The following is a 22,500-nucleotide window of genomic DNA, read 5'->3' as shown; positions in this document are numbered from 1 at the left end:
GTCACATTTCCCAATTTTGCGTGTCTGAACTCTACTGAGAGCTGAGAGGGAGAGCGCGATAGAAAGGACAATACAAGTCTTTGAATGCAGCCACCATTTCCAGTCGGAATGATGAATTGTACGTTATCCTGTTCTAGTGTATTGATGTTGTTGTTAGTAATATTCAGGCAGTTCAAACATTGTTCGTTCTCTCTCTGTCTGTCTGTCTCTGTGTGTGTGTGTGTGTGTGTGTGTGTGTGTGTGTGTGTGTGCATCCGTGCATGCATGATGTGATTCAGTTTATTGAAGTTTGATAATACATAATACAGCCAAAATACAGAATACTTTATTATCTCAATGTAGCTGAGTGGTGTGTTTATATCATGAAAGGGGACGGTACAAAAGAATCAATGATGATTTACTGAATTAAAGGATAGAAAAGATCCACGCGCAGACCAGAGACATATAGACGGCCAATCACACTAGGGTTTTTCTATTGTTTTATTTACAATAGTTATGAGAAGATAAAGAGAAACTGAAGAGAATAGAGAAAACAGTGCAGGCGATATGTAGTAGCGAGATGTTGGCCTCTGGGACAACGCACAACACACACTGCTTGCGACACAGCAAGAGAGAGAGAGAGAGCAGGCTCTTGCCAGTGACTGGCCAGGTGGAAAAGTGACCAGTGATCACCCACTCCGTCCATTTATGCAACTTCGGCAAACTCGCTTGCGTGGCCTGTGAAGCGAATCGGCTCAAATCCCCTTAAATTGTGTTTGTTACAAGGTGTTCAGTGATAGATTTCTAATTGATTCCTGAACCGATTTACGTCGGATAGATCGCAAAAGAAAGAGCTCAACACCTACTTTCTAATGAGTATAAAATGAAATGTTGATTATTTACGATGAATTTATAATCTTAATTCAAGTCACCTGCAAAGGGTCAGTTTTAGCGAGCTTGTCGCTGAAAATTACAAACTGCGTTAAATCAGTTTAACGTAGGCAAACACAAATGGAATAGATTTAAAGATGGAATTGCGACGATTCTGTCAGTATATAATTACGTGTAGTTTATTGATCCGACAAAAGAGATATTTAATTAAATACGCTGTGTCACAAACACAAGTTGCCGCTCACCCAGTGGCGTACAGCAACACTGGTTGTGGAGTGGCTGTCATTAAACGAGAAGGACAAAATGACGTGAGGTTAGCGTCAGTTGAAATCTTTAGACTGACGAACGATTAAACTGAAATCAACTATGCTTCTAACTGATTTAAGTGTGTGTGTGAGCACAACAGATACAATACTGCAGCGAACGATACAGAGACTTGATTTAATAGATGTTTAGAGAATAGGTTCAGAATGGGCTTTGCATTCAAACCGGGAATGGCGTCACACATTATGAGTGAGTCATTGAAGACCAGCGTGTTAGTTGCGGAAAAGGCGTCTGCTATAGCTCAGCTTTCAGTTTGTGCTGTGAGTTGAACTACGGTTAGTAGCCAGTCATATTGAGCACTTGGCTACATCAACAAGAGAAATTCATATGTGGTGCAAAACAGAAAAACAACACAAGAAAATCACAGTCATTCAACATGTATATAGATAAACCATATCAAGATGTAAACCTAGGGCAAACCATCATTACAATCAATAATCACAGAAGACAACACGAACAACAGAAACCCTTAAAAAGTAATTTAGAGTAAATCATACATATACTATCACAGCCATACACACATGCAGTAATAGTCACAGTTAAAGGATACACATAACAGTATACTAAAAGTTGACATATACATATAATAGCAGTGTGTAATTTATAGTACTTTGAGATCAGATGTCATATTCTACGCACATACACTCTGGCATTCACTTTCGGTCATACATCTGATTATCAATTACTGTTAGTTAATAGCTGGATTGACATTGGAATAAAGCTGCAGTTGGTTCTGTTTGTTTTACATTTTGGAACACAGAAACGTTTGCCTAAAGGTAGGAGTTGATAATTATTTGCCAGCGCTTGAAATGCTTGTGACTTTTTGTCGAACTCTGACATTGTACAAATCACACAGACTGTACTGTCCCCCGGTTTAGTAATATTATGAACATTTGCACAGACACAAACACACACAGACACAGACACACACCCATCCACCACCCCCCTCGCCCCCCACGCCCCCCCACCCCCACCCCACACACACACACACACACACACAGGGGAGAGAGGGTGGTGGTTTACTCTCTTCAATTTCTCGACATAACAAAACGACTTGAACGCTGTCTATGTCAGTATATGTTTCCAACAATATAATCCGTATCACTACAACATACGAAATACAAAGTAATGCTTACAGCCCAAAGTTGAGCACCCAGCTTAGTATCACAGATTGACATAAGTTTACAGTTGGGACAACAGCAAAGTGAGAGCTGTATCATCAATGGTTTCTCCATTCACTTGCAATGGGAGATCATTTACAGTTTAGTCTTTTGTGAAGGACTATGACTCTCAGACTGCTACGGGGCAAAATTACACTGGCTCTTAGTGCTGCAGCCTTGGGGGCTAGTTTTTCTTTGGCCGGAACCATCCCCAATGCCGACTGTCCTAAAACCCTCTTGGCCGACAGAGTGGGGATATAACTTGGGCCAGACACTCTCCATTATAATCAAAATCTAGCCCAAATAGTCGGGACAGCAGTTACCTCCTCTGCTGTTCTGATGGTCATAGTCGAACACGACTGACTATCATACATACAACACACTGATGTAATACAGAATAAATATATACAAACTACACAACAGCAACAAGCTTTGAGCCTATATTGTGCTAAAAAGCCCATATGGGCACATATTTCATTCATGTGACGGCTGATGAACCGAAATAAATAAAAAATAAAAAGAAAACGAAATATTGCTATATTATTAGTATGACAGTTGGCAGATCCAGAGTGCAAGTCTGGTCACAATTTCACAGGCAGTCGAAACTGCTGAAGCACTTGCAATTGCGAGACAAGCCCGGAGAGACAGAGAGGGGTGGGGCGGGGAGAGAGAGAGAGAGAGAACGGTGGGTGACATCAGCGTAATATTGATTTTTTCCTCCAGCTCTGTGGATTTGCCTCCAGTTTCTCTCTCTCTCTCTCTCTCTCTCTCTCTCTGCCACAAGCTTCCACGAGACAACTGCAGCAAATGCTGCTAATGCTACACAGCCTACCATCCATTGCTACTAACCAGAATCGACGTGATTAACTCTTCTCCTTTTTTTTTTTTTTTTTTTTTTTTTTTAAATAATTTCCCTCGCGACGGTGTGTTGACTTGGCCATTTTCCTGGCGTCGACAGAGCTTTCTCTTCCTCGCCTCTGACTACACAGCTACTGCTGCTGCTGCTGCCTGCCTGCTACACTCGTACACCTACTGTAGCTGCTTCTGCTACTCTCATGCTGCTGCGGCTACTGCTGCTGTGTGCTACACTCGTACACCTACTGTAGTTGCTTATGCTACTCTCATACTTACTGCTGCTACACATACCGCTGCTGCTGATCCACTACCATGGATCATATGACTCACTCATATGAACTGCTGCTGCTACTCATGATCACTCCCACTACTGATACATTACTGCCATTGCTCGAACTGTTGTTGCTGCTGCTACTACCAGCCACTACAGCTGGTGCTGCTCTCACCCATACTGCTGCTACTACTACACTGCTACTATCACTTGGCTAACACTGCTGCTGCTGCTACTACTACCACCCCTCATACCGTATCATTCATACTGTTGTTGCTACTGCTCATACTGCTACTACCATCACTCACACTGCTGCTGCTACTTCTGTTATCACTCATTATGCTGCTGTACAACTACAGTAACTACCATTTCTCGTACTATTCTTACCACTATTATTACTACTACTACTCAGTAATGGTTGCAGCAATCAAATCGTGTCATGCCAGAATCGTTCACACACACACACACACACACACACACACACACATACACACACGCACACACACACACGTGTGTATGCGTCGTGTGTGTAGACCTGTGTGTGTGTGTGTGTGTGTGTGTGTGTACAGAAATGTCGCTTCGAATGCGAATGAATGATAAGCTGCCATTTACATTGTTCTGTTGTGTGGTCACTGGTGGGTTTGTGTGTGTGTGTGTGTGTGTGTGTGTGTGTATGCGCGTGCCTGTTTGTCTCTGTTCGTCTGTGCAGTGATACTGAGCCTGTTACTGCTGTTTTCAGTCCTGCTATGTGCACCTGAAAACAATGTTGATTGTCAAAAAGTACTGCATCGTATATTTTGTAGCATTGAATTGGATAATGTGCTGGACTGCAAAAACCTGGGTGTGAAAATAGAACAGGGTTTGTGGTTACACATTATATGTATAATTATGGTTAATGTCATGCATATGCATAGTCACGGTAACCGGAACTTACGGCCTGGCACAAACCCTGATATAAACGTACGGATCATACAGTTACCCATCACAATTTCCAAAACATAACCATAAGTTTGACCCACACCATAATCCTACTAATCGTAACCCCTAATCTATACCTCTACCAAACAACACTTACCTAAAATCTCTGAGCCCTTATCCTGTATCTGTTTACCATAACCCTAACCCAACTTACCACTGCACCATTCTTGTGGTAATAATAATAATTATTATTATAAATAAATAAATGAAAATAAATAAACGAATAAACAATTAGTAAATGTATTGTCTCATAGAACAGCATTTTAGTACAAATTTTCTAAACTGCAGTTAACAAATCATAACAAATTTCATTTAGAAATGTGAAGACGTATTACAAATAACTCTTAGAAGGGACACAACTGTCACACCACATCGACGCCCACAATCAGTGGTTGTCTGCCGTTCGGCACCACGCTATCAATTTTGTGCTCTTTGAAGGAGTGTGTGTGTGTGTGTGTGTGTGTGCGCGCGCGCGCGCGCGTGTGTGTGTGTATGTGTGCGTGTGTGTGTCTGTGTGTGTTTTTTTTTATCACAACAGATTTCTGTGTGTGAAATTCGGGCTGCTCTCCCCAGGGAGAGCGCGTCTGCACTACAGCGCCACCAATTTTTTTTTAATTTATTCCTGCGTGCAGTTTTATTTGTTTTTCCTATCGAAGTGGATTTTTCTCCAGAATTTTGCCAGGAACAACCCTTTTGTTGTGTGTGTGTGTGTGTCAAAGAGCGTGTGTGTGTGTGTACACGCCCTTGCGTGTGTGTGTGTGTGTGTGTTGTGTGTGTGTGTGCATGTAAGAATTATTCACAAATTACTATATGGTTACAATAATTCCCCCTTGTCCGGGTGGGCTGCAATGCTATCTATGGGCAATACAAAATGTCAAGTGTCTCTCACGTACACACTAACAAACACACACACTCACATGGACACACACACACACACATACACACTCACTCAATCCCCCAAAACACCAGTGATCACACAACGTAATAGTGTTAATGACACTTTATTATACATTCCCACTCAACTGCCACATTTCACTGCGAGGCATGAACCCTGATCAGTCAAAATGTGTGTGTGTGTGTGTGTCTGTGTGTGTGTATCTCTGTATGTGTGTGACCTTTTGTGTATCTGTGTGTGGGTGTGTTTGTGATCACGTGTGTATGTGAGAGAGAGAGAGAGAAAAAAAAGAAGAAAAAAAAGCTTGTATTGTAATACTGAAGACATCCCAAGTTCACAAAAAAAGGGGGGAAACGGAGAGAAGCAATGCACCAAATGAAAACGGAGAAGCAATCAATCATCATGGGGAAAAAAAAAAAAAAAAAAAAAAGCAAGCTTTCTGTCACCTGCACCGACATGCACGAACCACAGGTATATCACATATTAATTTTTTTTTGCACACCCGTTCCTATAGATATATATATATATATATATATTCGCTGCACCCTTGGTTACAAAATATACACACACACTTGCTGCACACTACTCATGTAATGTACAGTTGCTGCACACTTGCGTGCACATTTGCTGCACGCTTGTTATATGTATGGGTTGCTGCACACTTATTTTATGTACATCTGCTGCACACATTGTGCTGGGTTGCATGAGCCATCACTGCCACAACTAAGTCTGCTTAGCGTTTAGAATAATCTTAAGTCGCTGCAATTAGCACTGTGACACGTTTTCCCATCCACTGTCCAAACCATTTGAAGAGACCCAACACTTTGACACGCAACCAACAGACCTGGAGGAATCCGGTGAAAGGTTCCATGCAGCGCCCAAATGACTCTTCACAGATTTATAGGCAAAGAAGATGAGGAGGAGGAACATTCTTAACGCTAAGCTAACTTAGCATTGCTGAGGAAAATCGCTCATGCAACCCAGCTGTGATTAATGAATAAATTGCTGTACATCTTTTTCTTTTCTCCTATGTACAGCTGCTGCACATTTGTTTCATGTGCAACTCCATAAAAGAAATCCATACACAAATGAAAGACTCGGGATATATTTTTTCACTAAATCTTATATTTTATTTGCATCTGTAGATTTTATCCTCAATAATCAGGCTGTACATATTCCCACCCACAGCACACACAAATGCATGCACACACAAACAGACACACGTATAAATGTATATAATTTTCTTTTGCTATCATACATATGAAATACTATATCACATAAAAAGCGTATTGCCAAAATGAACATGATGATCATTCCATGATCATCAACACACTCTTAAGGTTCACCTTCAAGAGAATATAAAAGGGTACCAGTCACTGAATCATTCAGTCAAAGATCATTTCACATGATTATGTAAACTGGGTGTCTCTGTTTTTCAGTTTGTGTGTGTGTGTGTGTGTGTGTGTGTGTGTGTGTGTGTGTGTGTGAGAGAGAGAGAGAGAGAGAGAGAGAGAGAGAGAGAGAGCAAGCATAATATGAACAGTGTGGGGAGAGTAGAAAGATACTGAAAAGTGAGAGAGAGAGAGAGAGAGAGAGAGAGGTGTGCACATGTCCATAATTAACAGTTGCATTTTCTCTGCTACTTCAATGGACAAACTCTGCCTCATTATTACATAATAATAAGGCATTTCCATACAGCCCATCACAATAAGTAGGCACAACAGAAGAGGCAACTTAGACTTCAGTTAACAATTTTGTAAATCAACAAATAAATAAACAATGAATTTTTCTCTCCAAGCAAATGTTTTAAAGGTACCTTTTTATACACTGATAAGTATCTATGATCAGAACAATATTTCATAATTCTTAACAACCAGAAATTCCAAGTCTTGGCACATCTGCCAGGGACCTTTACAGCAGGGTGCAAATATTCCTTACGTAAGAACTCATAAATCTGGAACAGATGTGTCTATATATCTGAATATATGTATTTATTTCAAACGGCTACTAAAAGGGAACAAAAAAAATTAGACACATCAATAAATTTCACAGGATAACAACTGAAAAACACACAAGCATCCTCTGAATTAAATAATTTGCAAACTACTCATGGTGATCATAAAAATTATTGACCGTCTTCTGTATGATAATTTGAATGACAGTTCAACAAAGCAACACAGTTCAAAGAAGCAATGCAATACATATCCATATATGATGAAAAGTGTTTTAAGTGTATGACTTATCTACTGAGATTAAAAAAAACATTATCTGAATTGTAAGATCTAAAACATTTATTTCAATGGGTGTTTTTGTTGGGTTTTTGTTTGTTTGCTTTTAAAGGGAAAGAATGAGACCAAATATAAACAAAAATTATCTCATCTCCCCCCCCCCCCCCCCTTGGAAAAACAACAACTTCATAATATCATCTTTCTTTGAAGACCCGTCTTAGTTGCACTAAACAATACAAAAGAGATTCTGAGGTCTTTTACACCATATGAAGCTCTAACTGCTTGATTTGCTATCTGAACGCATGGGGCAAAATTTATTGCCAATATCCTGAACCTTTCACAATGCATGTATGTATGGACGCCAACCAAAATCAAGAAAAGGACCCCAAAATCAAATGGTAAGCCATATAAATATATGTATATAAATGTATAAAAAAAAAAAAGAAGAAAAAAAAAAGAAATAAACAAATAAGCAAAAACAAACAAAAAAAGCAACAATCATTGTACAGCAAACATTTCATTGGACACTGTAATTATTTAGGTATAGCTGACACTTCATTAGACAAGACTATTATTTAGGCATAGCAAGCACTTCAATAAACAACATTACTATTTACACTAGAAATATAAAACCAGACCTCGAAGTCAAGGATGAGGGACCTACCTGTAAAATGCTCACATAAAATCACTATTTCATAAAACAGACCGTGCAAATGGACTTGGGGTGCGATTCAGCAGATGTAATCAGTCTCTTTTTATTCTCATTTTGTTCTTTGTATCTGCACAAAGCCTTTGTCACTTTGTTCCTATCTGCTTTCATGACAGCAGGTCAGAGTAAACTAGACAGATCTGCATCTGTATGCAGGCATATCAAGTCAAGTAAACTGTATATTATCCCCCCAAAGAACAATTTACATGTGGCTGTGTTGCTCATGCTCACAATACAAACATAATACACGAACTGAAGACACAATGTGCGCATTCATCAACGTGTGTGCGACCATGCGAATGCATGTGCGTGTGTCTTGGCATAGAGTGCGCATGTGCATTACGGGTGTTAGAAAGCTGTTTTCTTCAGTGTCCAAACAAGTCTCCAGCCTTTTCTTATTTATTCCAACACACATTTAAATGGCTTTTCTGGCCAGACGAATGTAAGTACATCATACTGAAAGGTCAAAGGTCCCAAAGCCTTCCATGGTCATAGGGGCAGTGAATTCATATCCACAGAGTCTAGGGTTCAGCAAGGAAAAGTAGTGCCCAATCCTCTCCTTCCGCTGTTTTTATTTCTAAACCTTCCCCAACCGAAATCAACTATCTAATCACACCTGGGTGAAGTGAGGTAAATCGCAGTAAAGTTCCTCCCACGTGCCTCAAACTCTCATCACTGGTGAACACTGGACCAAAAGTCCAACGTCTAACAGAATCTGCCTTGGCTTATAACAACAGCATGTCTTAACACAGGGCAGACGGGAAACAATTCTGTTCAATGACCTGAAATAATCAACCACTCATGATAAAAACAAAAAAAAACAAAACAAAAAAGAACACTTGACAACACATACTGTTCTTCCTCATCTAACTAGAACAACACATAACGATATAGATCACATGCTTGTATAATTTTTTTTCTCGCCAAAAAAATAATCCACGGATCAAAAAATATATAAATAAATCATAAATTCATACACCCAAAACAATCTACATACCAAAAAAAAGTTTATAAATCATAATTTCATACAATGTCTTCATCTCACTCAAGTCAAACACGGAAGAGACGATAATCCGAAAACATGAAAAAACATATCACAGAAAATATCTGAGAGAGAGGTAGATAGATAGACAAAGAGAGAGAGAGAGAGAGAGAGATGTAAGTTAACACCTGGCTGCTGCTAGCACCGCACCACAATGAGGAGTGTTGGACTGACTTATATCACGTCCATTAAAATTAATTGTTCTACATCCTCAAATTTATAGGCATTTTTCATAACCCTTCCTGATGAAGACAATGAGGCTAAAATCCATATGTATAATTACATCTTCATCCCATAAATATGAACAAGACAGAAACTATTTCGCATACACACACATGCACGAGACAGAAACTAATTTGCATACGCAAACAATACACAACATTATTTTCAGACTTCACAGTGCAGGGGAGACAACAATGCATCTTCATTCCAAAACCTTGGATAGGACAAGGGAGACAACTTGCCGCTGGGTTTTGACGACCGACACACACACACACACACACACAGAGCAAGGGAGACAACATCCCTGTAGTCTTCATGCCCCCTTCTCACACTGTGAGAGGAAGAGTACTCACTGATTACATATAATACCCAGGGGATAGTTCGTTTCCTTAACCAATGAGAGTACAGAACAAAATTAATCAGTTGTACAATACCCAATGATATTTGCATGTCCTAGAGTGCATTCAAAAAATTAGGTGCAATGCCCAAGGGGATACCCGAGTCTCCCAAGCAGATCGGACAGAGCGCAGACATGAATTAGCTGTGGAACCAAAATCATACTCAAGAGTGCTGACAATAATCAGATATGGTATCTATGTGACGCTCTTGTCTCCCAGTCAAACGATGCAACCACTAATGAAGCGTCGAGAAACAACATCCCTTACTTCAAGCATACACGCGCACACACACACAGACACACACTCACACATTTTATAACTATCAGTGGCAGTTTTGCAAGTGTAAGTGCATGTGCACATGTGTGTCTCTGTGTGTGAGCGTGTGTGTGAGAGAAAACACTGGTTACACAAGTACCTGAATTAAGAGGTATTTCTATTGTTCGTTTCCAATATATATATCTACACAAACACACAAATAAGGGCACTGTGTTTGCCCTGCCTTTACCTTTTCTTGAAAGTAACATACAAAATAAGTTTGGTTTTCCATGACTGTATACAATCTTTCTATTCTGACTTCTAAGTGAAATAAGAGTGGCACACTGTCCTGACCATTACTAGGACTACTCCTAAGATTCAACCCCCTCTGAAAAATAAAAATAAAAGGTCATCATTTTGTATTTAAATGCCATTTTTGGCATCAACATTAAGTCACATGGTCTTGAACGTTGCTGACATCAACATGTTTCAAACACAGCCTTGAACAAGCTCAGCTGCAGTAAACTTAGCATTGATCTACATATTTCACATGTACAGCTAGGGGTTGACTATGGCGCCAGGAGACTGGGAGCGCTCAACTGCCTGAAGGCAAATCCCAGCTATCACTGGTCTGTAAGGTTCAACCTCACTGGGCAAGACAAGAGCTTCGTGCATTCAGACACTGACAACTGGGCAAGAGGAATTTAAGACACTGAGACACAGCGTGACCCATACATGTCAAGTCACTGTGTTACTATCAACATGATGGCAGATGTTGATTAAACAAATTGAGCAGTCAACAAAGTAGCTGTCACAGTTAACAAACAAAAAAGTAGAAACAGCAATGACTGGCAGGAATGTCACACCAACAACAGTTAGCAGTCGTTATAAATTATAACGTCAAAAGCCACACTGACAAGATGGCACACAGTGAACCTCAACAACAGACAGCAAGCAGTCAAAGAAGTGAAATTCAGTGACTTAGCAGTCACAAAGAGTGAATTTCACAATGACAGGTAGTGTTTGTCTTCATCATGGTACTTGCAACAAAAAAAAAAAAAAAAAAAAGCAGTTACTGAAAAAGCTATCAACTCTACATTGACAGAAAGCTGTCATTAAATTGTACTTTAAACACTTGACAAATAGCAGTTACTAAAGCAGAATTTCACCTTACATTGACAGACAGCAGTCTTTGATGAGAACCAAACACAGTAACAGTACAGATACACACCAGTCACTAAAGAGCAACAAGAGACTTTATAAATAAAAGTAACACAGAGACTTTCGAAATAAAAGTAACACAACCATAAATAGCAATTAAGACACCAAGTGCTAAACTAAGTGACAGCAGGAGAACAGATAGTACAGCAGACACTGTAGTAAATCTCAAAGTCAGATCAACAGTTCGGCCTTGAAATGAATGACAGCATAAAGATAGGGATTACTGAAGTGAATGTTGAACCGACAGAAAGCAGTTACTGAAGTGAATGTCAAACTGACAGAAAGCAGTCACTGAAGTGAATTTTACACAAACAGATATCAATCACCGAACTAAATGTCACACTGACAGATAGTTGTCACTTCAGTGAATGTCACATTGACAAATACAGACACTGAAGTCAATGCCATCCACAGACACCAGTTACTAAAGCATTTACCATAAATAAAGTGATTGCCATTCTAACAAGTAGCAGTCACTCAAAAATTGTGTAAACATCCCATAAAAAGTTAACAGACAACATGAAAAGACACTACACATTATATATCCAACAAGACACATGTATCTATTAACACAAAGAACCATGATCATGTAGTAGGCTGCTTTGTATGTTGCAATATGTGAAGTGCTGGCTGCTCTGAGTAATATAATGATGCTCTGTACTGGTGTCTCATCAGTTTAACACTGATGGCTGTACAGATGTAATATTCTGCCGCCATGTATGTGTTGCAAATGTTTCTGCACTATCAAGCTCAGAATGCCACTCTCAGTATAAATCGTAATGCTGGTGTACTGCACTACTTTTGTCAACTGTCTATCTTGTAATGTTCCTCTTAGTACTGCAATCCTCTGTGTCACTGGTAAAATCGCAAGCTGTAGTTCGATGCCTGGGTTTGATGCCTGGACTCAAGAGTGAGGAGGAAACCCATTTGGGTGAGCTGTGGGGCTGGGGTGAGAAGGCAAGATGAGTCCGAATATATTGTATTACTTTCTGTCACTACAGATTTTTTCTGTGTGATATTCCGGCTGCTCTCCCATGGGGAGAGCATACTGCCACAGTGCAGCCCCACTATATAAAATATGGAGTGAAAGCATTAACAGCAGAGGGGAACTTGTATTACTGATTAACAGATAGGTCGCGTCAGTAGTAAGGGGTGGATGTATCGACGTGATGCCAACATGCAAAGTCTGCCAGGGAAGCAGGGCCGAAGACGAAATGGTCTTTCTGGAAACTGGCCCCCACGGGAGACGGGTGTGACTGATCCTGGAACTTCTCCCACACAATGCAGTAGTTGGCTCCCCCATTGCTGTCCCAGTGCTGCGTGCTCCCATCCTCATAGCACACTGCAAACTCAATCTTTTTGGACACGTCCGAGTTAGGCGGCACTTCCAACTCGAAGGTGAAGGTGTCGTGACAGGAGGGCCGGCCTGGGATGTCCCCTGGCCCCGGCAGGTACTTGGCCAGCACGTCCTCATAGGATTCCCACGACGTGAAGGTGAAGCGCACAAACACCTTCTTTTCAAACGAAGTGTTCTTCACTTTGATGGTCCCTCCCACAGTGTAGTCTCTCAGTATAACATTCTCCAAACTGACCAGCTGCTTTTCAATTTTGTCTCTGAAAGCGAGGTAATCAGAGGCTGGCTGGGGAAACGTCAATCTGAGAGGGGGTTTCCCTGTCACGTTGGCCTGTGCCCCTTGTGTGAGGGAGGCCAAGACCTCAGGGTTGAGATTAGGGGGGTGATCTGAGGGCTCCGACATGATGCGCACCTCTGTCAGAGCTTTGCCACAGTGGTCGGCGAAAGAAACCTTTTTCCGTGTGCGGCCCGGAGAGCACGGGCTGGTGGGGGTGGACTCACCGTCTGACGTGTAACCTGAAGACTGCTCCCCATCACTGTCGGGCTTGATGATGATCGGTTTCAGCGGCTGATCACTCAGTCGCTTTGGACGGTGCAACCTCTGGCTGCTTTCCTGTTCTTCAGGTCCGGGTAAACTGGCAAGAGGGGGGTAGGGCTGGTAGCCACTGGAGGCAAAGGAGTAACTGTGGAACTCAAAGCTGGAGCTGGGGGGGCTGCTGGACAGCAGGTAGGGCGACCAGTCCACAGACATCACGGTATATGTGGAGGGGTGTGTGGGGGCCACATCCAACATTGGACAGTCTGAAACACACACACACACACACACACACACACTCTTCCTCAGTTTCAGTTTTCAACAAGTGTCAAAGCATGAAGACTAAAGAATATATATGCTACACCTCATCTTCTGTGTAATAAACAAATAAATAATGCAGATGCCTGATCTTTGCATAAACCCATTGCACTGATCAGGCATGAAGAGCCTAACCTAGGTTTGTGTAAAACATCAAATTAATAATAATAATAGATCATTTTTGAAGATGATCACAAATTTATAAGAAATGTAGGGTCTCCTCTGGTGTATGGCCTCGTGTAACCTAACCTCAATGGTTCCCTGTGGACTGCCAATGTGGAGACTGCAACAGATGAACTCAGGTTTGGCTGTGTAAAGGAGACTTGGAATAAGCAGCCTGGGAGTAAAAACACTCAAAACGATGCAGATGGTGGGGCAACAGCAAAAACAATCTGTTTATCTATGCATATATATAAACTATTCATCTTTTCATTAACATATATAAGCAACACTGACATTCCAACACTGACCATCCACTTCTTTTCCCTCTCCTCTCCATTCTGTCTTCAAAACAAACACAATAAGTCATTGGTCTGGCACTTGCTCTTAAAAAAAAAAAAACAAAAAAAACACACTTTCTCATAAACATATTTCAAAATAAAAGCAACACATAATTGTTGAACTTCCAACCTGAACTATTTCAATTACAAAACCAGACACTTAACTAAGGGCCACAGAAAAATGAGAAATGCACTGGTATGGGCATTACATTTATCAGTTTTTTATTGTACGTCAATGACTGACACTGTTATGCATCAAAGAGATCACAACCAGAAACAATGACATCAAACAAAAAACAACAGTATGAACCCAAACAGCAATAGCTAACATAAACAATATAAACAGGATTGGTGACATCAGATATAAGTAACAATATGAGCACAATAACAAATTAACATGAGACAAAAAACAATATGAACAGAGACAAAAACATCAGATAAAAGACAATAAGAGCAGAAACAACAACATCATATAAAAACAATAAGAACAGAAACAACATCATCAGATAAAAATGATAAGAACAGAAACAATAACATCAGATAAAACAAAAACAATATCAACCTAATCAAGAGAAACAATAACATCAGACAAAAAAAACAAACAGTAACCACAACTGTTTACTGTATCAGTGTATGCAGAAAAGTGGAGCATGCTGTGACAAGTGTGAATGCAGTATTCAACTGCACAGTCTCTTTTCGACATCAAATAGTGACATAACATCCTGCTCAGTCTATAAGAATTACAAATGGAGATATTTTATAACAAGAGAGGCAAGGCCTTCACGATACAGTTTTGATACACTTAAAGAGTATATAAAAATTCAATCGTTAAAATATGTTCTGTATTTGTTATCATAAAGCTTCGGGTAAAAAAAAAAAAAAAAATTTTTAATTTTTAATAAAAATTAAAAAGGTCAGAGTATATTCAAACCCGCCATGTTCGGGTGGGAAGAAATTGTCACTCACTCACTGCACTATTGCGGATCCATGAATGACGTTAAAACAATAATATTTAAGTTTGCTTTTTAAAGGGTGATAAATCGGCTGCGGTATTCAAAGTGATAACGCTGTTTAAATCATATCATTTTTGTGTATCTTGGGCATTAAAAAATACTTTAAGGGAAATTAAGAATTCTTTAAAGTCCGCGGTAAAGGAGACGTGGCTATCACAACAATCACACTGCAATATTTAGCTGTTTTTCTTTGGATCTAGATGGATGTACAAGTTCAATTACACCTGCCAAGAAAGTATGACACAATCGATTCAATTTCTCTTTAATTTTCATTCTAGTTAATTGAGTATCCACTTTAAAAGGTTCATATACAGTAAACATGTCGATGATGTTGTCTGTGCGAGTGTGTCACTGCACGTGTTCTGTCCTGAACAAGAAAAATCGAGGTAACGCTGTCTACTCACTGACTGACTAAGCACGCACCAAAGCTACCGCAACTGGGATGTGGTCATATGGTGTTTCCGGAATCCCAGAAATGGCCTCAACTAAATAAACTGTTAATGATACGGAAAACATGGCTTAATTCGGGAGACTTACACTCTTATTGGTATGACTGTGAAGATTTTTTTTCTCTACGATTTTTAAGCCAAATTTGGTATTGACGGACAAAGTATTTCCATAAAAATGGCAATGTTAAAGTTTACCATGGACACACAGACATACATACACACACACAGAGATAGAGAGACAACCGATCATCCAGCAAAAACATAGATTCACAAGTGAGTCAAAAACTGTATGTTGTAAAACAAGACTTGCTTTGATGAAAAGGCATCCTGTAAAACAAGATTCACTTTTGATAAGAGGCATCTCCTAAAACAAGACTCACTTTTGAAAGAGATATACTGTAAAAGATGACTCACTTTTGATGAGACATCACGTAAAACAAGATTAACTTTTGATAAATAAAAGTCATCCTGTGAAACAAGACTCATTTTTGATAAGAGGTATCCCATAAAACAAGACTTACTTCTGATGAGAGAAATTCTGTCAAACAAGACTCGCTTTTGATAAGAGGCATACCATAAAACAGGACTCGCTTTTGATCAGAGGCATACCGCAAAACACGACTCACTTTTGATAAGAGGCATACTGTAAAAGAAGACTCACTATTGCCGTATTGGTAAGAGGTATACCGTAAAAAAAGACTAGCTTTTGATTCAAGGCATCCTGTAAAACAAGACTCGATTTTGATACAAGGCATCCTGCAAAACAAGACTCACTTCTGTTAAGAGATGTCCTGTAAAACAAGATGCACTTCTGATAAGAGACGCCCTGTAAACCAATACTCACTTTCTCCATCTGTTATGGAATAAAGTCAACAAAATCTTTTCCTGGGTTTTGTATTTGACTGACTATCAAATGCTCTTAACACTTGGTAAATCACTCGTGAAGTGAGACTGATACTGACAAGGCAGTTTGTTATATCACTAATACTAATTACTATAGTAACAGTGTTTAACATCAACACCAACCTCAGCCAACAGGGATAACCATCCCAAGAATGTGGTGGGATGAGGTAATGAACACTGCACGGACACTAACAGACCAAGATGTTAAAATGAATTGAGGTAATTTTTTCTTTCTTCTTCATATTCTCCTGTTTTAAGGCAAACAACCTATGCTATCAGTGTAAATCATAAACAAAAAATTGTTTAATAATACAACTTGAATTTTCAAAGATCTTGTTGACACTGATCAGAACAAAATATTCTGTCTATCCATCATTGAAAGAACCTAGAAATTTGTTTGTTTTTTGGGTTTTTTTTTTTTTTTTTAAGTATAACAGTATTACTACTCACACTGGTCTGATGCATAAAAACATAAATATAAATATAAAAAAGATCAACTATTTCTGGATTGTCTGAATGGGGTTCGGTGAGCACTACGGCACTACGATATATGCAATACACTCGCTACATAATGATCACATTGATGGGATGCAAAAGGCCAAGTAGCTTTGACATTCAAAATGACAACCTCGCCCACTCCTCCGCGGCATTGTTACATCTGCTGAATATTAAATTTGGCCAAAGTATGGTCGTGATGAATATATCATGTATTCTAATATTATGTGGGCCGACCACATACGATCGTGAACGCAACTGTCAGGACGATAACTTTACGTGATAGATGTCTCGCTCGCTGTTCACAGTGTTTACCTTCCCGATCACAGTCGTCTGATCTCAGTGGCACAAGTTCAAGGCCATGCGTTCGACACTTCAGAGTCGTTCAACTAGTTGAACGACTGGTGTCTGTTTAGCAATCTAATCGTTGCAATCGTTGCTGGTGTCACTTCAACTGAAAATGGAAGGCTCACTCCAATGGCAATCCGATGCTCAATGGTTTAAAAATTAAAAAAAAAAGAAACAAAAACGTTTGACCGTCAACATTTCACCCCGAGCTGTCACTGAGTCGAACTGTGCGATCATTGGCTTACTTCCCTTGCCAATAACCTGACGGGACAGGTCAGATGTGTGGCGGTTGGGGTCATTTCCTGCGCGTCGAGTGTTGAGATTGTTTTGTTTTTTGTTTTGTTTTTTGTTTGTTTGTTTTATTGTGTGTTAATGCTTTTGCTGATTCAGGTATCAATCCAGTTAACGTCTTGGCGCGGTCCAAAGTTGTTTAATCGACTGTGATTATCCGAACACGTCAGTCCATGTCTGTTACTTTCTTAACAGAAGAAAGCCTGAGAAAAAATTCTGCCAGGAAGCCCAGACCAATCAAAATAATTTTCCCTGATGTTAGTTTCAAAGAGATGGTCCTTAATAAATCAAAACACCTCAGAAATAACGAGAAACAGTCTTTCCGCAAAATGGTTATTGTACCAGATAAGACCAAAAAACAAAGAGAAGGTGACAAGAAACTGTACATGGAGATGAAAAGACAGAGGGACGAGGAAGGACTGGATGTCATCATCAGAAATGGTAAAATCATTCCCAGACCCAAACCCGGACAGGATGAAAAGGACAGAGCTGGTAACACTGGGGTACCAAGCTCAGAGCACTGACTCAAGAATATCAAAAGAAATGCTGTAAATAATGTAAATAGTGCAAATAAAAAAGATTTGAAAGTTACAAACAACAAGAGTAATGGTAATGTAAGGGGTGAGAGTTACAGTCCTGAAGGTCTGAAGTTTTTACTATTAAACGCTGATAGTATTGGAAACAAAAAACAAGAACTGAATGCCTTGGCTTGGGATTTAAATCCTGACATTATTGCAGTTACTGAACTGAAGCCAAAGACCCTGAGACCTGACTGTGGATGGGAACCTGTAATTGATGGATATGTTTTATATACTAATGAGGCTGGGAGGGGGGTAGGCTTGTTTGCAAAGTCGAATCTGAATGTGGTACGTAGTACACAGCTGGAAGAAGTCTTCAGTCCCTCTGTCTTCTGCTCCATTGCACTTGATAATGAGGAATTAAAAGTTGGAGTTGCATATAGATCTCCCAGTAGTTCATTAGAAGAAAATAAGAAATTAATTAAATGTGTATCACTGTTTTTTGAAGGCACAGGTAAGAAAGTGTTGATGGGTGATTTTAATTATCCAGATATTGATTGGGAACAAGAAGTGTGTACCAAACACATAGACCACCCTGCTTCAAAATTTCTGGAAGTATTGCAAGATAATTTTGTGGTACAGTTTGTTACGGAACCAACACATTTTCGTGGTAATCAAACAGCAAATATTTTGGATTTAGTTTTAGCAAACAGAGATGACTTAGTTTATAATGTTTTATATTATCCCCCTATAGGTAAAAGTCACCACTCTAGCATTATTTTTGAAGTTGATACTGGTATTCTACTACCTGGTAAGTCGAAAGGCAGACGCTATTTTTATGATAGAGGTGATTATGAGACAATGAGGCATGCATTGGATGACATTAATTGGAAAGAGACTTTGGAACTCAAATCTGTGGATGAGTGTTGGTCTTGCATTTCTGATAAATTGAAGGAATTACAAGATAAGTATGTGCCATTTAAAGAGTTTTGGACTGGAAACAAAAGTTACAAAAAGACTGTCCCATTTTTTGTTTTGGAAAAGATACGATTGAAAAGAAGGACCTTCAGATGGTATAAGAAGTATAGGACGACTGAAAATTATAATGCTTATGCACGTGCTCGAAATCAGGTTAAGAGGGCATTACGAAAAGCTACCAAGGAAAAAGAGATGTCTATTGCAAAGAACATTAAAAGTGACCCAAAGAGACTGTTTAATTATATTGCATCACAAACTAAACCAAAGGAGATTATTCCGAACTTAAGCACACCTGGTGGAACTTTAACTAACAATGACAAAGAAAAGGCTGAGGTCCTAAATTTATTTTTCTCTAGTGTTTTCACAGTGGAAGATGTCACCAATGTTCCTTCTTTTGAGTCAGAATGCAAGGCTTCAACAGATTATGTTGAAGTTTCAGAAAAGATTATTAGTGACAAACTTTCACAGTTAAAGGTAAATAAATCCACTGGTCCTGATGGAATGCACCCTTATTTGCTAAAAGAATTACATAATAGTTTAGCTATTCCCTTAAAGATTCTGTTTGTTAAGACTGTATCATATGGTAAGATCCCACAGGCATGGAAAGTAGCACAAGTAAAACCAATATTTAAGAAAGGTAACAAACAAGACCCTGGAAACTATCGACCAGTAAGTTTGACATCGGTTGTATGTAAAGTTTTTGAAGGTTTCATACGTGATACTTTGAATAAACATTTGATTGATAACAACTTACTGTCTGATTATCAGTTTGGCTTTACCAGTGGTAGATCCTGTGTGACTCAGTTGTTGAATACTGTACATGACTGGATGCAGTCACTTGAAAACAATAAACCAATGGATGTAATTTATCTGGACTTACAGAAGGCGTTCGATAAAGTTCCACATAATAGGTTAATTGCTAAATTGCAAGGGTACGGTATTTCTGGTAAATTGTTGGAATGGATAAAAGATTTCTTAGATGAGAGAACACAGTACGTATCAGTAGGGACTGAGTCATCGTGTCCTGTTAAGGTGAGTAGTGGTGTTCCCCAAGGCAGTGTCTTGGGGCCCACACTCTTTGTATATTATATAAATGACATGCCTGACATACTAGACTGTTTTGTGAAAATCTTTGCAGACGATACAAAGATCTATGAGGAAGTAGATTCTGATGTCGGTAGATTGAAATTACAAGTTAGTATTGATAATTTAGTACACTGGACTGATAGATGGCAAATTAAATTTAATAACAATAAATGTAAAGTTTTACACGTAGGCAGAAATAATCCACATTATAAGTATTATATGAATGGTACGGACTTGCAGGAGACTTCATCGGAGAGAGATCTTGGAGTCATTGTTGACTCTGGTCTCTCTTTTGATGTTCATATTAATGAAACCATTAAAAAAGCCAATAGATTGACCGGAATGCTAGTTGGAAACATACAGTGTAAAAGTAAAGACATAATGGTGCCATTATTTAAGTCATTAGTCAGGCCAGTCTTAGAATATGGGAATGTTGTTTGGAATACGGGTTTAGTGAAACATACAGACAGTGTTGAAAATGTTCAACGAAGATTCACTAAAAGAATCATTGGCTTTGCTGATATGGACTATGAAAGTAGGTTGCAAGCACTTAAGTTACCTAGTTTAGAATATAGAAGACTGCGTGGTGATTTAATAGAGATGTATAAAATGACACATGGATTATATGACAGCAGAACCATAAACTCTTTGTTTACATTGAATGAGAACAGTACCACAAGAGGCCATTCATACAAACTATTAAAAGTTTCAGTTAAAACTTCCAGATTTGCACATTTCTTTACTAACAGAGTAACAAATGTTTGGAACAATTTGTCACAAGATGTTGTTTCCGCAGGAACAGTGAATACATTTAAAAATTATCTTGATATTCATTTGAAAAATTTAAATTACAAAACTCATTTACATATTTATTGATTTTTCAAGCATTGCGCACTCAATGTTGAAAAATGCATCAGACATATGTGGGGACTCTCTTTTTCTTCCCCACATCAAGCGGGCAAAAGGCCTCGTCAGGCCTGGACGCCTTGATATGATATGATATGATATGATATTAACAAGCTTTGGCGAACGGTGTGTGAAATAGAAACGAGAAAAAACACTGACTTGACAAGAGGAAACACAGAATGTTTCGTAAGTCTGCCAAACTGGCTAAGAACCGCTTGCCTGCATAAATGTTGCATTTTGTAACAACTGTTTCCCTGTCTTTTCTGCGAACTCAAACTGTAGAAGGAAATGATCTGATTTGATTCAATTAAAACCGGTGACTAGTAAAATGAGGGAAATACCACAGGCCAAAAAAATATATATATATATTTTTTTGTTTTGTTTTTGTTTATGCTGATGTACATGTGTCAGTTGCTGGCACAGCACCATGCAGATGCCGCAGCTGGGACTGGCAATTTGATGCACAAGCCAGTTGGCTTTTTATTTCCTGTCAACTATTTGTTAATGAGTATATTGTATATGCCATGATAAAACTGAAAATATCACTCACTATAACCAATATTTTGTTTCTTTTAATTTTGGTTCACTGTCCATATGAGTTTTTAAACTGTTACTACTCTGTGTATTTCTAAACTCAAAGGAAGTGTGCTCCAAACATGGGCAACTCTTTCTGTGTTTATTATTAGACTCGAATGATTTGTCTAGACCTGTTTAACAAATTTTCTTCTTTTTCAAATGCAGATGTACTGAATATTGTATTCACCATCTCTGAATATGTTTGATGTTTATTGGAATCATCCTGTAGACACCTTCCCTTGCATTTATGTCAGTTCAAGTAACCTTTTAAGAACTAGACGATTCTAAACCAACTCTTTCCTTCTTAGTCTGTGTGTTTATCTCAACATGTCTGCTGACAATGTGCCTGTGCTGATCTGAATGCACACAAAATTCAAATGACATTCCAATTTCTACAAGTGGGAGTAGCTGATTGATAAATCATAAATTTTGACAGTTCAGATGAGCACCAACACATGACCAGGACACAGGAACAAACACCAGCTTTCTCTTCATTTTTCTTTCACTGAACAATGTTCATTTCCTTTCATCACACCTTCAGGTCATGGAGGACAATATCAAAGAGCAAAGGAGTCACTATATTTGATAGACCAATCTGAACTGATTGTTAACTAAGGAACAATTATGTGTAAAAATATCAAAAACACTAACATCCCATGTTATAAATATAATCCAGATATATATCATACGAAAAGCCATACACAAAATACATACAATGAGAAACTGATTCAATATTTTTATGATTCTATTTATCTAGACAAAACAAGCATTTCCATAAAGAACTGCTTAACTTACTACAAAG

General features: G+C 38.9%; 1 protein-coding gene across 2 annotated transcripts in view; it reads right to left on the bottom strand.

Moving 5' to 3' along the window:
• Positions 1-5,443: 5,443 nt before the first annotated feature.
• LOC143293541 (protein phosphatase 1 regulatory subunit 3B-like) overlaps positions 5,444-22,500 on the bottom strand; it is an 18,248-nt gene continuing 1,191 nt past the window's right edge. Inside the window, exons 1-2 of one of the 2 annotated variants that reach the window (XM_076604465.1) lie at positions 17,311-17,551; positions 5,444-13,583 (exon numbers count right to left, since the gene is read on the bottom strand). In XM_076604465.1, the coding sequence (XP_076460580.1) occupies positions 12,568-13,575 (1,008 nt within the window). In that variant the 5' untranslated portion in view covers positions 13,576-13,583; positions 17,311-17,551 and the 3' untranslated portion in view covers positions 5,444-12,567. Of the gene's footprint in view, positions 13,584-17,310; positions 17,552-22,500 lie in introns of those variants that run through there. The other variant, XM_076604464.1, reaches the window with a different exon arrangement.

The sequence above is a fragment of the Babylonia areolata genome, chromosome 19 (genome assembly GCF_041734735.1).
Source record: "Babylonia areolata isolate BAREFJ2019XMU chromosome 19, ASM4173473v1, whole genome shotgun sequence".
NCBI lineage: Eukaryota > Metazoa > Mollusca > Gastropoda > Neogastropoda > Buccinidae > Babylonia > Babylonia areolata.
Note: the sequence above shows the minus strand (reverse complement) of the source record. Positions and strands in the feature narration are given on the sequence as shown.